Genomic DNA, 15613 nt, shown 5'->3' with positions numbered 1-15613 from the left:
GAATATCATCTAGATATACAGGTACAAACTTATCAAGAAAATCTCAGAGTACTCAGTTGATATACTTCTGAAATATACTGAGAGTGTTAGTCAGTTCAAAGAGTGTGACTACTCATTCAAAGAGGTTATCACATATTCAGAATGCTGTAAGCTATTCATCTTCTTCAGTAATACAAATTCTATGAAATGCAGTAATGATATCTAGCTTTATAACTCATTAAGCTCATCTGATACATGCTAGAGTTTCATTGATAAGAGATAAGAGATAATGATCTTTCTTTATCAATCTGTTCAAACCTTAATAGTTCACACAGAATCAGAGTTCTTCATCTGATTTCTTTGCAAAGAGAATAGAAGCTGCAGTGAAAGAGATACTAATATGTATAAATCTCTGATTCAACAGATCATTGGGTATCTTCTGAAGAAGAAGAAGTTCATTTTGAGACATATTGTAAAGAGAGCCTTATGATAACTTAGAATTCTTATTATTCTTCTTTTCTAACTTGATACTGTGATTCACTTCTGAGCCTTATAAGAGAGGTATATTCATAATGTTATCTTATCAGAAGACATCTAGATATTCATGCTATTATTGAGAGAGTTTCATATAAGAATCAGTTGTTGTAGTACAGAATAACTTCTCTAGAGCTTTCTTAATATCAGTCAGACTGACAGAATAGATTACTATATAATTCTGCTATCAGTGACTTTGTCAGCAGTCTCATTCATAACTTCTTTTTCAGAGTATTTCATAAGAGTTGACAGAGATCTGTGTAAGATTCATAGTCTTGTGAATATTATCTTTGAGAATTCTATTATTATTAGAGAATATTAAGCTCCTGATTTGAGCATTTAACAAGATACCTTGTTCAGATAGCTAGACAAGTTCCAGCATAAGATTATAGTCAAGATTATCAACTTCATATGTATAAGCATCTTCACATTGATGTTCTCTGATATCTATGTTTAGTTTCATCATGTAATGAGTGTGAATGTCTTTTGAATCATCAAATTCTGCAAGGAGTTGAGGTTTTGATAAGAGAATATGCTGAAGGTTATAACATCTTACAACTGAAGATTTAATCATTTTATAGTGACATAGACTCCTGTCTATCATGACTTTCATATTATACATATTATCAATCACAGTAGATACAAGAATTGCATTCATTGTCATTTTCTCTTCAAATTATTATCATCTGACCTCTTCAAGCTCCTGTTTGTGAATTTGAACAGGAGTTAATCTTTTCCCTGTTTCATTGAGATGTTCTCATAGTTATCTTCTGAATCTTTCTTCAATGCAATGTGATTGATATGAACTACTAGTATTAATCTTTCTTTCAAATGAGAAGACACATAGACTGATAAGTAGTTGAAAGTGATATGTTCTAATCAGTTACAATTGATATACATCTCTTATTGACATGCATCAGCAACTTCTTCAGAAGTGATCTCAGAGACTCTGAAGCCTGTTCAGATGATAGAAACTCTTACTTATGTATAGATATTTAAGTTCACTCAATTCATAGCATCTGCATGGTCATTCTTTGACATAGATGCATGAGTGACTGAGGTGTAATATCTTCTATCACTGTTCTATATACTCTTGAGCTTGCTCAGACAGTCATTCAGTGTCTTAAGTTATATATAGAAGTCTTCATAAGTTGAGTCTTTATCTACACTTATAAGAGTCTGTCAGAGTTCAAAAGTTAATACTTTCTTAAGCATAATAATCTTTATTTAATTCTCTCAAGATTAATCATCTGCTTCTAGCATCTTGATGTTGAAATCAGAGATGAATGTTATAAGAGAAGTATTTCTCTGTTGAGCACTCTGTAATTAATCTAATACCTTCTATTGTATAGCAGTGTCTCAGAACAGAACATTGAGATACTTGATCATATTATCAGATGTATATAATGCTGATTCACATGACTTCATTCATGAATGAAACTTCTGTCTCATGCGATTCTTCAATCAATCATTGATATATCAATCTTGATTAGTTAACAGACTGATGACATCTTCATCTACACTTAGTTTTATAAGCATTTTCAATCTTTATGATGAATAGAGAGTGAGATCAGAAGTATTGAAATACATAAGAGCATCTAGACATTTCTTCAGTACTTGTATCATGTTCATATCCGATTCAGTCAGTGTTGAAATTGTTTGTGCAGAGATTTCTAGTTGAGATAGTTGTTAAATTTCCTCATATTGATGTTGTTAACTTACATGAATATCAGCTATCTGTTGCTGTTGTAATTTCAACATTGATCGGAGTCACTGTGGCACTGCATTTATGCTCGCATTCAAGGGTTCTCTCATATTATCAGTAGACATAGCTGTATTGTTCGTTGAATGTGTGATATCTGCGGAATCAGAAGAAATGTAATCATATGAATATCGCATACATCTAAGATGTCAGAACTCTCAAATCTTTCACTGACATTCTCTTTATAAGATCTTGTTACAGAGTCAGAGTGACTAGTGAGTAAGCTTCTATCTAGAGACTCAGTGTTCACTTAACTGATTGTTCATTTCTCTATTTCTTACATATTGTTATGTGTTCAGATAGCTCAATGAGTAATCATTTCTAATAAGAAGATAATGAACATTTTTCAAGTGTAAGAGATCTATGCTGAATAGATCAGTAGAATATATAGGTCTTATAATACAAAAGTGAAAAACATTAGAGAAGGAAAAAAGAGAAAGTACAGAAATCAGTGATCAGAGTGAGTATTAATATATATACATAATGAATTTTCAGAACAGAAGAATAGAAATTTCACATACATGAGAACACTTCAGAGCAGAAGAATAGAAATTCTGTGAGTTTTTCAGCTGAGAATCAGTGACTGAGAATCAGAGCTTTCAGTGAAATCTATAAAGTGTCATGAAATAGTCTATAAGATTGATCAGGCGCAGCCCGCCAGACTTAAAATAATATTATAACTTAGAACAATTAAGAAAGTAATTTTATTTAATTTTATTTAGTCTCATTCTTAATATACAGTTACTATTTTGAGAGATTTTAAAGCTTCTTTTAGACTATTTTTAATTTTTTAAAAAGTAATAATATTTGATATCACTTAAATGACATTTAAAGTCATTTAAAGTAAAAAAATGAATTGAAATTGAGAAGTGAAAATCATAGTCTCAGTTTAAAAATGTGATAAGAGTAGATAGTGAGTCTTACTGAGATAATATAAAACTACTATCTAATCTTAATATTATATAATAAGCTTAATTAAATTGATAATAAGACTATCAAATATTCTGATTCTAATCTTAGATATGATCACACAGTCAGTCTATCTGATAACATCTAGATGTGAGAAATCAAGGCATGTGAGTTCAAAACCCGCAGAGAATACATTAAATTCAGAACTCAAGTATCTCAGATTTCTAATAAATACAGAGATGTATAAATCACTTTAATAAAATTACTTATCGGGGGCCTACGCTGAACAGATTGATATAATATATAGATCTTATAATACAAAAGTGAAAAATGTTAGAGAAGGAAAAAAGAGAAAGTACAATCAGTGATTGAAGTGAATATTTATATATATACACAGTGAAGTGTCAGAGCAGAAGATTAGAAATTTTGTGTATACAGTGAAGCTTCAGAGTGAGAGAATAGAAATTCTATGAGTTTTTTAACTAAGAATCAGTGACTGAGAATCAGAGCTTTTGACAGAATCTATAAAGTGTAATAGAATAGTCTATATAATTGATTCAATGCAGTCTGTCACATTAGTCTATTCTTTTCAGAAATGATGTAGAGTTGTGAACATGTAGTTTTCATTGATCAAGAGCTGCTATCTCAGATAATACAGAGCTCAGAGTTCAGATCAGATGATTGTAGCTTACTCATTTCATAAGATATTATCAGCTGCAGTCACAGAGTGTCTTATCAACAATATCTTCAATTTCTTATTCAAGTTCATTATCTTCTTCTATGATTTCTGACAGCTATCAGTCAGAAGTTAGTTAAGAAGAGAATCAATTGATGATAGTGCAGTGAAGCACGCTTATATAAAAGATATTATATATCTATAATAATGTGTCAAGACAGTAGTTATAACTGTCTAGAACTTCTATTACTTTATATTAATATAATAGTAATTCAGTATATAAGATAAGTGTGTGATCTGTATATTCTTAAGATTCAATTATATCAGATCTTCTATCTTATATTACTCAGAAGAATCTCAGTAAACATTGATTTAATCTTCTTAATCTTGTTTAGCACTTGTCATGAAGGCTTCTACACAGCTATAAGTGTCTCAGAGCTTTATTACTATATTTTCAGCAATCTGAATCAGACTGTAAAGATTCAGTGTACACTGTATAATCTTTAGAAGATTCAACATTCTTATGTAATAACTGTGTGTAAGAAAGAATAGACTTATATCTGTTGAAACAGAATCTTAATTATTGATAGCAATCTCTGCATATAGAAGAAGATTATATCAATCATTCTATAAGTAATTACAGAACTTATAAAGATAGTTCTTTACAGTCTAAATTATTCATTCTGATATATTATCAGTTTCAGAGTAATTAGACTGACCGTGTGACCGTGTCTGAAACCAGGACCAGATTTTTTAATAGTCTCATTACCAATTCGACTGAGCTCATTACACGGTTTTAACATTAGATAGTAGTCTCATACTGTCTCAGTGAAACTTACTGTCTACTCTTGTCACATTTTTCAAATGAGATCATGATTTTCACTTCTCAATTTAAATTATTTTTATTGCTTTAAATGACTTTAAATCTCATTTGAGTGTTATCAAGAAGCATTACTTTTTAAAAAATTAAAAATAGTCTAAAAAAAACCTTAAAATGTCTAACAATAGTAACTTTATGCCAAGAATGAGACTAAATAGAATCAAATGAGATCACTTTCTCATTTTTTTCAAGTCATGGTTTCATTTTAAGATCTGATATATAGTCACTTTGCATGTTTTTTTAATGACTAGTCCCAGCGGGATTCACGCCAAGAAATGTATGAGACCAGATCAAATGAGATCAAACGTGAAATTCATAGTCCCGGCGGCCAGTCTAAGAGTGATAGACAGTTGATAATTAATATATATTCTTAAGAACTTGATAGATTCTTGTTCAGAGAGTACTTATAAATTGACAATCTGAATTTAACATTACAGATCACAGTAATTTATACATCTGAGAGAATAAGCTCTGTAGAAAGACTTTATTAACTTGTTCAGTATTCATCTTATTATAAGATTTCAATATTACATCTTTACTTAATCAGTTTAGAATAATTAGAATGTTTCTATAACTCTTACTCTCAAAGAGATTAACAGTAAAGTTAATTACTACATCTTATCAGATTCTATCAGAGATATTGACTGATTTCAGTAAGCCTTTTCTATAGTTCTTTCATAAGATGATAGAAGAATAACAGTTACAGTTTCAGATGAAATATCTGATGCTGTTTAATATCTCTGATCAGTAGAACTCTCAAGAGATTATTCAATTCAGTTACTCATAATCTGAGTGATGAATTATATATAAATTATGCATCTCTTCCATTATCTGAGTATGTAACAATTTGCAGTGAGAGACTCAACATTATTCATGAAATTGCAGAGTATTATTATCATCAATTAAGTATTCTGAGATGTCAGTTCTTATACATAGTTCTGAGGAAAACTGAGATGCTTCTTAATATACTGCTTCAGTGAGAACTTGAAGAAGTTTATTAGTTTGAGCTGTTGTATATCACAATTCATTCAGTGTAGATTTAGAAGAAGTTGAGATATCAGTGTCAATGTTAGTGATGATATTAATGTTAATATCAGTGTCAGTAACAGTTCAGAGAGAAAGTATTCTAATTGAAGAAGTATGTATAGTGTCATGAGTTGTTTTATCTTAATAAACTAATATCTTCAGATCTAAGAGTTGATATTCTCAGTTTATTTAATAGATGTCTACTACATTGAAAGGCATATCTTACTCTTATTATAAGAGAGTATCTGTCATTGAGTTCTGACTGCTAAGATGACAGTGTATAGTGAAATGAAAATGACTTAATAGCTCAAATCATTGCATTTGACATTCAGTAAGCTTATAAGTGATTGTGAAATACTTGAGATTCTTATAATCTGTGATTATCTTAAATTTGAAGACACTTCAGAGTTCAGAATCTCATTCTTCTAGACAGTGTATAATCATAAGAGGTTTCTTATCATAGATCTGACAATTGCATTCAGTGAGACTCAGTTTCTTAGATATAAATATACATGATTATAAGACGTCTTCATCATTGTATTATAATATAGGTTCTTCTGTGATATAGTGAGAGAAGTTAACTTTAATAACTATCTTATAATCACAATTAAATATTATAAATAGAGAAGTATTAATGAATATCTTCTTCATCTGTGTAAATACAGCTGCAGTATTCACTGATTACTGAAATACTGAGTTCTTCTTGATCAGTTCTGTAAGTGATCTCATAATATCTGAGAAGTCTTATATAAATCACTAATAGAAGTTTGTAAATCTGATGAAGCTTTGTATATCTTTCACAGTATATAAAGCTTTTTCTCAAGACTGATGAAGATCTTCTTAGAATTCATTCAAATTCTCTTATCAGCTTCTATAATAAAACCTAGATATTTTGTACTCTTGACTTTAAAATCACACTTATTAATATCTATTAATAGTTCTGCTTCTTATAATCATTGTAATACTCTCTGCACATGTTTCTGATATTTCTTTCTGAATTCATTAATAAAGATGAGGATGTTATCTAGATATGCAGATACAAACTTATCAAGAAAATCTCAGAGTACTCAGTTCATATACTTCTGAAATATACTGACACTATTTATCAGTTCAAAGAGTGTAACTACTCATTTAAAGAGGTTATAATATATTCAGAATACTGTAAGTCATTCATCTTCTTCAGTGATACAAATCTTATGAAATATTATGATAATATCTTAATTTGTAAACTATTGAGCTTATCTGATATATGCTTGAATTTCATTGATAAGAGATAAGAGATAACAATCTTTCTTTATTAATCTGTTCAGATCTTAATTGTTTACACAGAATCAGAGTTCTTCAGATGATTGCTTTGCAAAGAGAATAGAAGCTGCAGTGAAAGAGTTACTAATGTATATAAATTTCTTATTCAGCAGATCATTGAGTGTCTTCTGAAGAAGAAGAAGTTCATCTTGAGACATATTATAAAGAGAGTCTTATAATGACTCAGAGTTCTTATTATACTTCTTTTCTAACTTAATACTGTGATTCACTTCTGAGTCTTATAAGAGAGGTATATTTATAATATTATCTTATCAGAAAATATCTAGATATTGATAATATTATTAAGAGAGTTTTGTATGAGAATCTGTTATTATAGTATGAGATAACTTCTCTAGAGCTTTCTTGATATTAGTCAGACTGATGAAATATATTACTATATAATTCTACTATCAGTGACTTTATCAGCAGTCTTATCAATAACTTCTTTTTCAGAGTATTTCATAAGTGTTGACAGAGATCTGTGTAAGATTTATAGTCTTGTAAATATTATCTTTATGAATTCTATCATTCTTAGAGAATATTAAGCTTCTGTTTTAAGCATTTAACAAGATATCTTGTTCAGATAGTCAGACAAGTTCTAGTATAAGATTATAGTCAAGATTATTCACTTTATATATATAAGTATCTTCACATTGATATTCTCTGATATCTATATTTAGTTTTATTATATAATGAGTGTGAATGTCTTTTAGATCATTAAATTCTGTAAGAAGTCAGAATTTTAGTAAAAAGATATACTGAAGATTATAATGTCTTACAACTGAAAATTTAATCATTATATAGTAATATAGACTGCTGTCTATCATGACTTTCATATTATATGTATTATTGATCATAGTAGATACAAGAATCACATTCATTGTTATTTTCTCTTTAAATCATTGTTATCTGATCACTTCAAGCTTCTGTTTATAAATTTGAACAGAAGCTAATCTTTTCTCTGTTTCATCAGAGTATTCTTATAGTTATCTTTTAAATCTTTCTTCAATACAATGTCATTGATGTGATCTACTGATATTAATCCTTCTTTTGAATGAGAAGGTATATAGGCTGATTAGCAGTTGAAAGTGATATGTTCTGCTTGATTACAATTAATACATATTTCTTATTAACATTGATCAGTAACTTCTTCAGAAGTGATTTCAGAAACTTGAAAGTCTATTCAGATAATGAAAACTCTTGCTTATGTATAGATATTTAAGTTCACTCAATTCATAGTATCTGTATTATCATTCTTCAGCACAGATGTATAGATAACTGACATGTAATATCTTCTATCACTGTTCTGTATACTCTTGAGCTTGATCAGATGATTATTCAATGTCTGAAGTTATATACAAAAGTCTTTATAAGTTGAGTCTTTATTTACACTTATAAGACTCTGTAAGAGTTTCAAAGTTAATTCTTTCTCAAGCATACTAATCTTCATTTAATTCTCTCAAGATTGATCACCTGCTTGTAGAATCTTGATATTGAAGTCAGGAATAAATATTATAATAGGAGTATTTCTCTGTTAAATACTCTGTAATTAATCTAATACTTTCTATTGTATAGCAGTGTCTTGAAACAGAATATCGAGATATTTAATAATATTATCAGATGTTTACAATGCTGATTTACATGCTTTTATTCATGAATAAAACTTCTGTCTTATATGATGTTTCAATCAACCATTGATATACTAATCTTGATTAGTTAATAAATTAATGATATCTTCATCTACTCTTAATTTCACATGCATTTTCAATCTTCATGATGAATAGTGAGTGAGATCAGAAGGATCAAAATATACAGAGATATCTAGCTATTTCTTCAGTTCTTACATATTTATATCTGATTCAGTCAGTGTTGCAATTTTGTATGCAGTGATTTCTTATTAAGATAATTATTGAATTTCTTCATATTAGTGTTATTAAGTGGCATGTATATCAGCTATCTATTTTTATTATAATTTCAACATTGCTCAGAGTTATTGTTACACTGTATTCATGATTACATTTAAGAGTTCTCTTATATTATTAATAGATATGTTGTTTGTTGAATGTATAATAACTGTGAAATTGAAAGAAGTATAATTGTATGAATATCTTAATTATCTAAGATGTCAGAACTCTCAGATCTTTCACTGACATTCTCTTATAAGATCTTGTTACAGAGTTAGAGTAACTGATAAGTAAGCTTCTATTTAGAGACTCAGTATCTACTTAACTGATTATTCATTTCTCTATTTCTTATATATTATTACATATTCAGATATCTTCTTAATAGATAATTATTTCTAATAAGAAGATGATAAATGTTTTTCAAGTGTAAGAGATCTACACTGAATAGATTAGTATAATATATAGCTCTTATAATACAAAAGTGAAAAATATTAGTGAAGAAAAAAAGAGAAAGTATAGAAATCAGTGATTGAAGTGAATATTTATACATATATATATATAATAAAGCTTCAGAGTGAAAGAATAGAAATTCTGTGTATATAGTAAAACTTCAGAGTGAAAGAATAGAAATTCTGTGAGTTTTTCAGCTTATAATTAATGACTGAGAATTGAAGCTTTCAGCAGAATCTATGAAGTGTCATGAAATAGTCTATATAATTAATCAGATGTAGTCTGTCACATTACTTCATATTTCGGAGCTGAGAAGTTATTCTTACATGTATCTAATAATCACTTCTTTGTATTTGTCTATGTTCTTGTTGTCTTGATATAATAATAATATCTGTAATTTCTTCTGTATAATCAACACTTAATCTGTATTTAACATTACACAAGAACTTATTATAAGCTTCACTTGTATATAAGTATAATGAAAGAATAATAATAATTCTAAGAAATAAAATTACAGAACTTTAAATCATTTTTATTCACTGTTTATAGTAATAGAAGCAGATCTAATACTGCTTTCACTTTTAAATCAGTATTATATTTTAATAAATTGCAATCTAAATCTTTCTCTTATAAAGTTCTTAACTGTATAATATAAAAAAGCTTTAATATCTTCATTAAACTGAGTATCTAACTGATTCTTCAATTCTGATAAGATATCTAGTGTAATCTTTAACTTTACATTATATATTAAACAGAGTTCTCTGACAGTTCAAAGATTTCATTGAAATTAAGTGATAATTAATACTCCGGGTAATCTTAGCTAGACTGACTATGTGACTGTGTCTGAGATCAGAATCAGAATATTTAATAATCTTATTATTAATTTAACTAATCTTATTACATAGTTTTAATATTAAATAGTACTCTTATACTATCTCAGTAAGACTTACTGTTTACTCTTATTATATTTTTTAAATAAGATTATAATTTTCACTTCTTTATTTAACTTATTTTTATTACTTCAAATAACTTTAAATCTTATTTAAGTGTTATTAAAAAGTGTTACTTTGTAAAAAATTAAAAATAGTCTAAAAAAAACCTTAAAATGTTTAAAAATAGTCACTTTATACTAAGAATGAGACTAAATGAGATTAAATGAGATCACTTTCTTATTTTTTCTAAGTCATGATCTCATTTTGAGATCTGATATATAGTCACTTTGCATGTTTTTTTAATGATTAGTCCCAGCAGGATTCACACCAAGAAATGTATAGAACCAGATCAAATGGGACCAAACATGAAATTCATGGTCCCGGCGGCCAGTCTAATCTCAGCAGGCATATACAATCTTGTTGCTGGTGAAATCACTGAGTTGAGGTGACATATTGACGATAATGGTAAGAAAGATGTGTATTTGGTTGATTGAAAAAGACGTGTACTGGAGATAATTGAATGATTCTAGAGCAATAGGGATATTTTGATTTCTTTGCAGTGTTTTGCTACTAATTTTCAGGGGTGCTGGGAAATTCTGTTTTCGCAAGCCATTAGCCCTATCTCGGGGGTCCGTGCGTCGTGGCAACCCCCTTGGAAATATGCGAGCTACTAAACAAAGCTTTCTCGGCATCGTTTCCACCCAAAAATTTGTCTTGGGACTGGGAGCAACCGGGGCTGGGAATTATTCAGGCAGCTGAATTAATACCTGGCGATTTGAAGTTCTGTTCGCCTGACTGCTTCAATATCTGCCCGTGAGGACAAGAACATCACCACCTGATGTTACCGCGAAGATGCCCGGAACCAAACCTACCATGAATGGCAACAATCTCACTCTCGACACTGACGAGAAAACCGACTATTCGAGATGGAGACTGCGCGATGACCGTGGTCGACAAACTTGGCATTATTTGAAGACTGACGAGGAATTGAAGGCGTGGCCGCAGTCCATTCCGGACAAGTACCATCTTGGACTCCCGACCGTTCGTCAACACCTCCAATCCCCCCTCCCAACCCACCATCACATACTAAACGACATTACCTATAGGGTCTTCCTGATCTCCCTCCCGCGAAGACACCGCTGGACGCAGCATCCAATGGCCTTTCCTTCTTTTCAAAACTTCAACTCGAGCCTGGAAATTGGGCCTGCGAGTATGGCGGGCCCATGTTCCTTCTACCGGGCTTGATCATCACCTGGTATGTTACCGGCACTCCGATTCTTCCTGAGTACGCCGTTGAGATCAGGCGGTATTTATTCGCACGGCAGCACCCAGAAGATGGAGGTTGGGGTTTACATATCGAAGGCCACAGCTCTGTCTTTGGAACCAGCATGAACTACGTCGCACTGCGCATCCTGGGCGCCAGCGCGGAGGATCCGAGAATGATTAAGGCTCGTGGCATGTTACATAAACTTGGTGGTGCCTTATACGCTCCCCATTGGGCCAAATTTTGGCTCAGCGTCTTAGGAGTCATGCAATGGGATGCTGTCAACCCTGTTCCACCAGAACTCTGGTTTGTGTCCCACTATATCCCCGCCTAATGTGGATGAGCTTGACAACTTATATCCCTTTTCCTAGGCTGCTTCCGGATTGGGTCCCATTTGCGCCATGGAGATGGTGGATCCATATGCGTCAAGTGTTTCTTCCCATGACATACATATATTCAAAAAAATTCAGCCACCCAGTGGATGATCTCACTCGACAACTCAGCGAGGAAATTTACACTCAGCCGTACACGTCCATCAATTTTGCTTCTTATCGTGGCGCTATTGCCGATGCGGATAACTATTACCCAAAACATTGGCTATTAAACCTCCTTTTCTGGATACTTGCGAATGTGTGGAGTGTCCTCAGATGGCCCTCCTTAGTCAAACGCGCAGAAGGCTGGGTCTGGGAGCTAATTACCATGGAAGATCGAAACACCGATTATGCTGGCCTTGGGCCTGTTAATGCACCGATGAACACAATTTGTTGTTTCATACATGATGGACCTGAGAGTTATAGCTTCCATCGTCATCTTGACCGATTGCACGACTACATGTGGATGAAAGACGAAGGCATGCTCATGAACGGCACGAATGGAGTACAAGTCTGGGATACATCATTTATAGTCCAGGCGATCGATGTTGCGGGCTTTGCTGATGACCCAAAGTGGGGCTCCATGCTTCTCAAAGCATTGGAGTTTTTGGAGGATCATCAGATGACAGAAAATGTGCCGCAACAAGAGCGCTGTTACCGCCATCGCACTAAAGGCGCGTGGCCCTTCAGTACCAAAACCCAGGGATACACTGTCAGTGACTGTACTGCGGAGGGACTTCGTGCTGCACTTCAGCTCCAGAAAGTCCATGGTTTTCCCGCTTTGATTTCCGATGATAGACTGCAGGATGCCGTTGATACTCTTATTTCGATGCAGAACAAGACTGGAGGTTTTACGGAATATGAAAATACTCGAGGCTCTCCTTATCTTGAGTGGCTCAATGCTGCAGAAGTTTTTGGCGGCATCATGATAGGATACGATTATCCCGAATGTACGACCGCTGTCTTTACAGCGCTCTCCTTCTTCGGCAAATTCTTCCCAGATTACCGCGCAGAAGATATCGAAAGAGTAAAACTCAAAGCAGTGGACTATATTCGCCGATCACAGCGCGCTGACGGTAGCTGGTATGGTAGCTGGGGAGTCTGTTTCACTTACGCCGCCATGTTTGCTCTCGAAAGTCTTTCACTTGTTGGCGAAACGTACGAAAATAGCGAGCGGGTCCGTCGCGGCTGTGAATTTCTGGTGAACAAACAAATGGACGACGGCGGCTGGGGAGAGTCGTACCTTAGTTCTGAGCGGAAAGTGTACACGCACTACAAAACATCACAAGTTGTCCAGACTTCCTGGGCATGCCTCGCTCTGATGGAGGCGGACTTTCCAGACAAAGAAGTTCTCAAAAGGGCAATGAAGCTGATTATGAAGAAACAATCAAGAAATGGGGAGTGGCCTCAAAACGGAATTGAGGGCGTATTTAATCAGTCATGGTATGGCTTTCTCATTTTGCTTTCTGGGAAATTCCCACCCATTCTTAACTCGGCACGACGAGTAATGCTAACAAAAAACCTTCCTTCTAGCATGATATCCTATCCTAATTACAAACTTTACTGGCCAGTACGGGCCTTAGGCCTATATGCGAGGAAATTCGGCAACGAGGAAATCCTGTAGCGTACCATGGAAAGATGCAACCAGGCAGGTCATGTTGTTTGATAGGGCCAGATATTATTTCGGGTTGAAATTAAATCATTTTAATTGTGTAATTTGTCGGTTCTGTTTAAGAATATGATGCACAATGGCTATATATCACATCAATTAATTTAATAATCCTTCTGTTGAATTTTACTGGGGACTTCTCTTACATACCAGAGGCTTCGCTGCACCTTATCATGTCTATATGAACACTCACTCAGCTAGCTTTTCAATGAGTTCACTACTGTTTAATCTTACTTCTTGCATCTTCATGCTAAATAGCTTAAAGTTTCATGGAGCTTGTCAAGCCAGAGAAAATGCTCAACATGTACCTTCACTTACCTCATCACATTGTGAGCGAGTGTCTCACTACAACATTATTATCACCACAACATTACTTTTGATCAAGAATGAATATATTTGTAGCATCAATGTCTTGATATATGAGAATCACTCTCTTTAGATATGATAAGAAATGCAGAGAAATTTTTTTTTTTTTAAATCTATAATACAATATTTATAATTGTGAAAGGTGTAAAACTTGTGTGATTGAAAGATTGCTAGCTTGTGAGAAGTTATATGGTGAAAGGATTAGTAAGCCAGATCATGTGACCTGACACTCTCACTCATCAGAGTAACTATAGACAATGCTACATACAAAATTCATCTTCAAATCAAGTACAGGTATAAAAAATGACTGGAAAATGTGTAATAATGAAAAATCAGTTATAAGATATATTATTTTTTATCCCTCTATCTCTCTATCTTCTTCATCTTAATATTCTTCTTTCAATATAAATATTTCATTGTTTTAAGCAATTTAGTAAGCTTATCCATCATGTTCTCAGCAGATGAAATATATTAAATAGATATCTTATTCTTATAAATGAGATTCTCAACAATGTGAAAATGAAACTCTATATACTTTAAGCAGTGTGAAATTGCTTCAGAAGAGAATAGCTCTATGACAGACTTATTATCAGTATGAATTATATAAGTCAGATTATTAACTGTGATGAGAATAAGATAATTATCAGTATTCAGATTATTGAGATAGAATGACATGAATTCAGTATCTTCTAGAAGCTTGCAGAGATAGATCAGCTTATATACAGTCTTAAAGAATGTAATATATTCAGTCTCTGTTAATAATTTGAAGATCTCAGTTTGTCAGCAGCTCTGTTATGTATAGACTGGCTGCTGAGACTATGAATTTCACATTTAATCTCATTTAATCTGATCTCATACATTTCTTAGCGTGAATCCCACTGGGACTAGTCATTAAAAAAACATGCAAAGTGACTATATATGAGATCTTAAAATGAAATCATGACTTGAAAAAAATGAGAAAGTGATCTTATTTGATCTCATTTAGTCTTATTCTTAATATAAAGTTACTATTTTTAGACATTTCAAGGTTTTTGTTAGACTATTTGTAATTTTTCAAAAGTAATACTTTTTGATAACACTCAAATGAGATTTAAAGTCATTTAAAGCAATAAAAATAATTTAAATTAAGAAGTGAAAATCATGATCTCATTTGAAAAATGTGATAAGAGTAGACAGTAAGTCTCACTGAGACAGTATGAGACTACTATCTAATGTTAAAACCATGTAATGAGATCAGTCGAATTGGTAATGAGACTATCAAAAAATCTGGCCCTGGTTTCAGACACAGTCACACAGTCAGTCTAGTCATGTAATAAGATTATCTATTATATATAGACTGATCATATGACTGTGTCTGAAACCAGGACCAGAATTTTGATAGTCTTATTATCAATTCAACTGATCTCATTACATAGTTTTAACATTAGATAGTAGTCTCATACTGTCTCAGTGAAACTTACTGTCTACTCTTATCATATTTTTCAAATGAGATCATGATTTCTACTTCTCAATTTAAATTATTTTTATTGCTTTAAATAAGTTTAAATCTTATTTGAGTATTATCAAAAAGTATTACTTTTTAAAAA

General features: G+C 32.2%; 1 protein-coding gene across 1 annotated transcript; it reads left to right on the top strand.

The window, feature by feature from the left end:
• The first annotated feature begins 10737 nt into the window (after nt 1-10737).
• Nucleotides 10738-14112, top strand: BDBG_01260 (lanosterol synthase). Its single transcript, XM_002628306.2, has 5 exons — nt 10738-10822; nt 10888-11398; nt 11464-11927; nt 11993-13435; nt 13526-14112. Exons 2-5 carry the CDS (start codon nt 11210-11212, stop codon nt 13614-13616), a joined length of 2187 nt encoding a protein of 728 aa, XP_002628352.2. The 5' UTR covers nt 10738-10822; nt 10888-11209; the 3' UTR covers nt 13617-14112.
• The last annotated feature ends 1501 nt before the right edge of the window (nt 14113-15613 follow it).

This window comes from Blastomyces gilchristii (genome assembly GCF_000003855.2).
Source record: "Blastomyces gilchristii SLH14081 genomic scaffold supercont1.2, whole genome shotgun sequence".
In the NCBI taxonomy this organism is placed as follows: domain Eukaryota; kingdom Fungi; phylum Ascomycota; class Eurotiomycetes; order Onygenales; family Ajellomycetaceae; genus Blastomyces; species Blastomyces gilchristii.
This window is presented reverse-complemented; position numbering and strand designations above follow the sequence as displayed.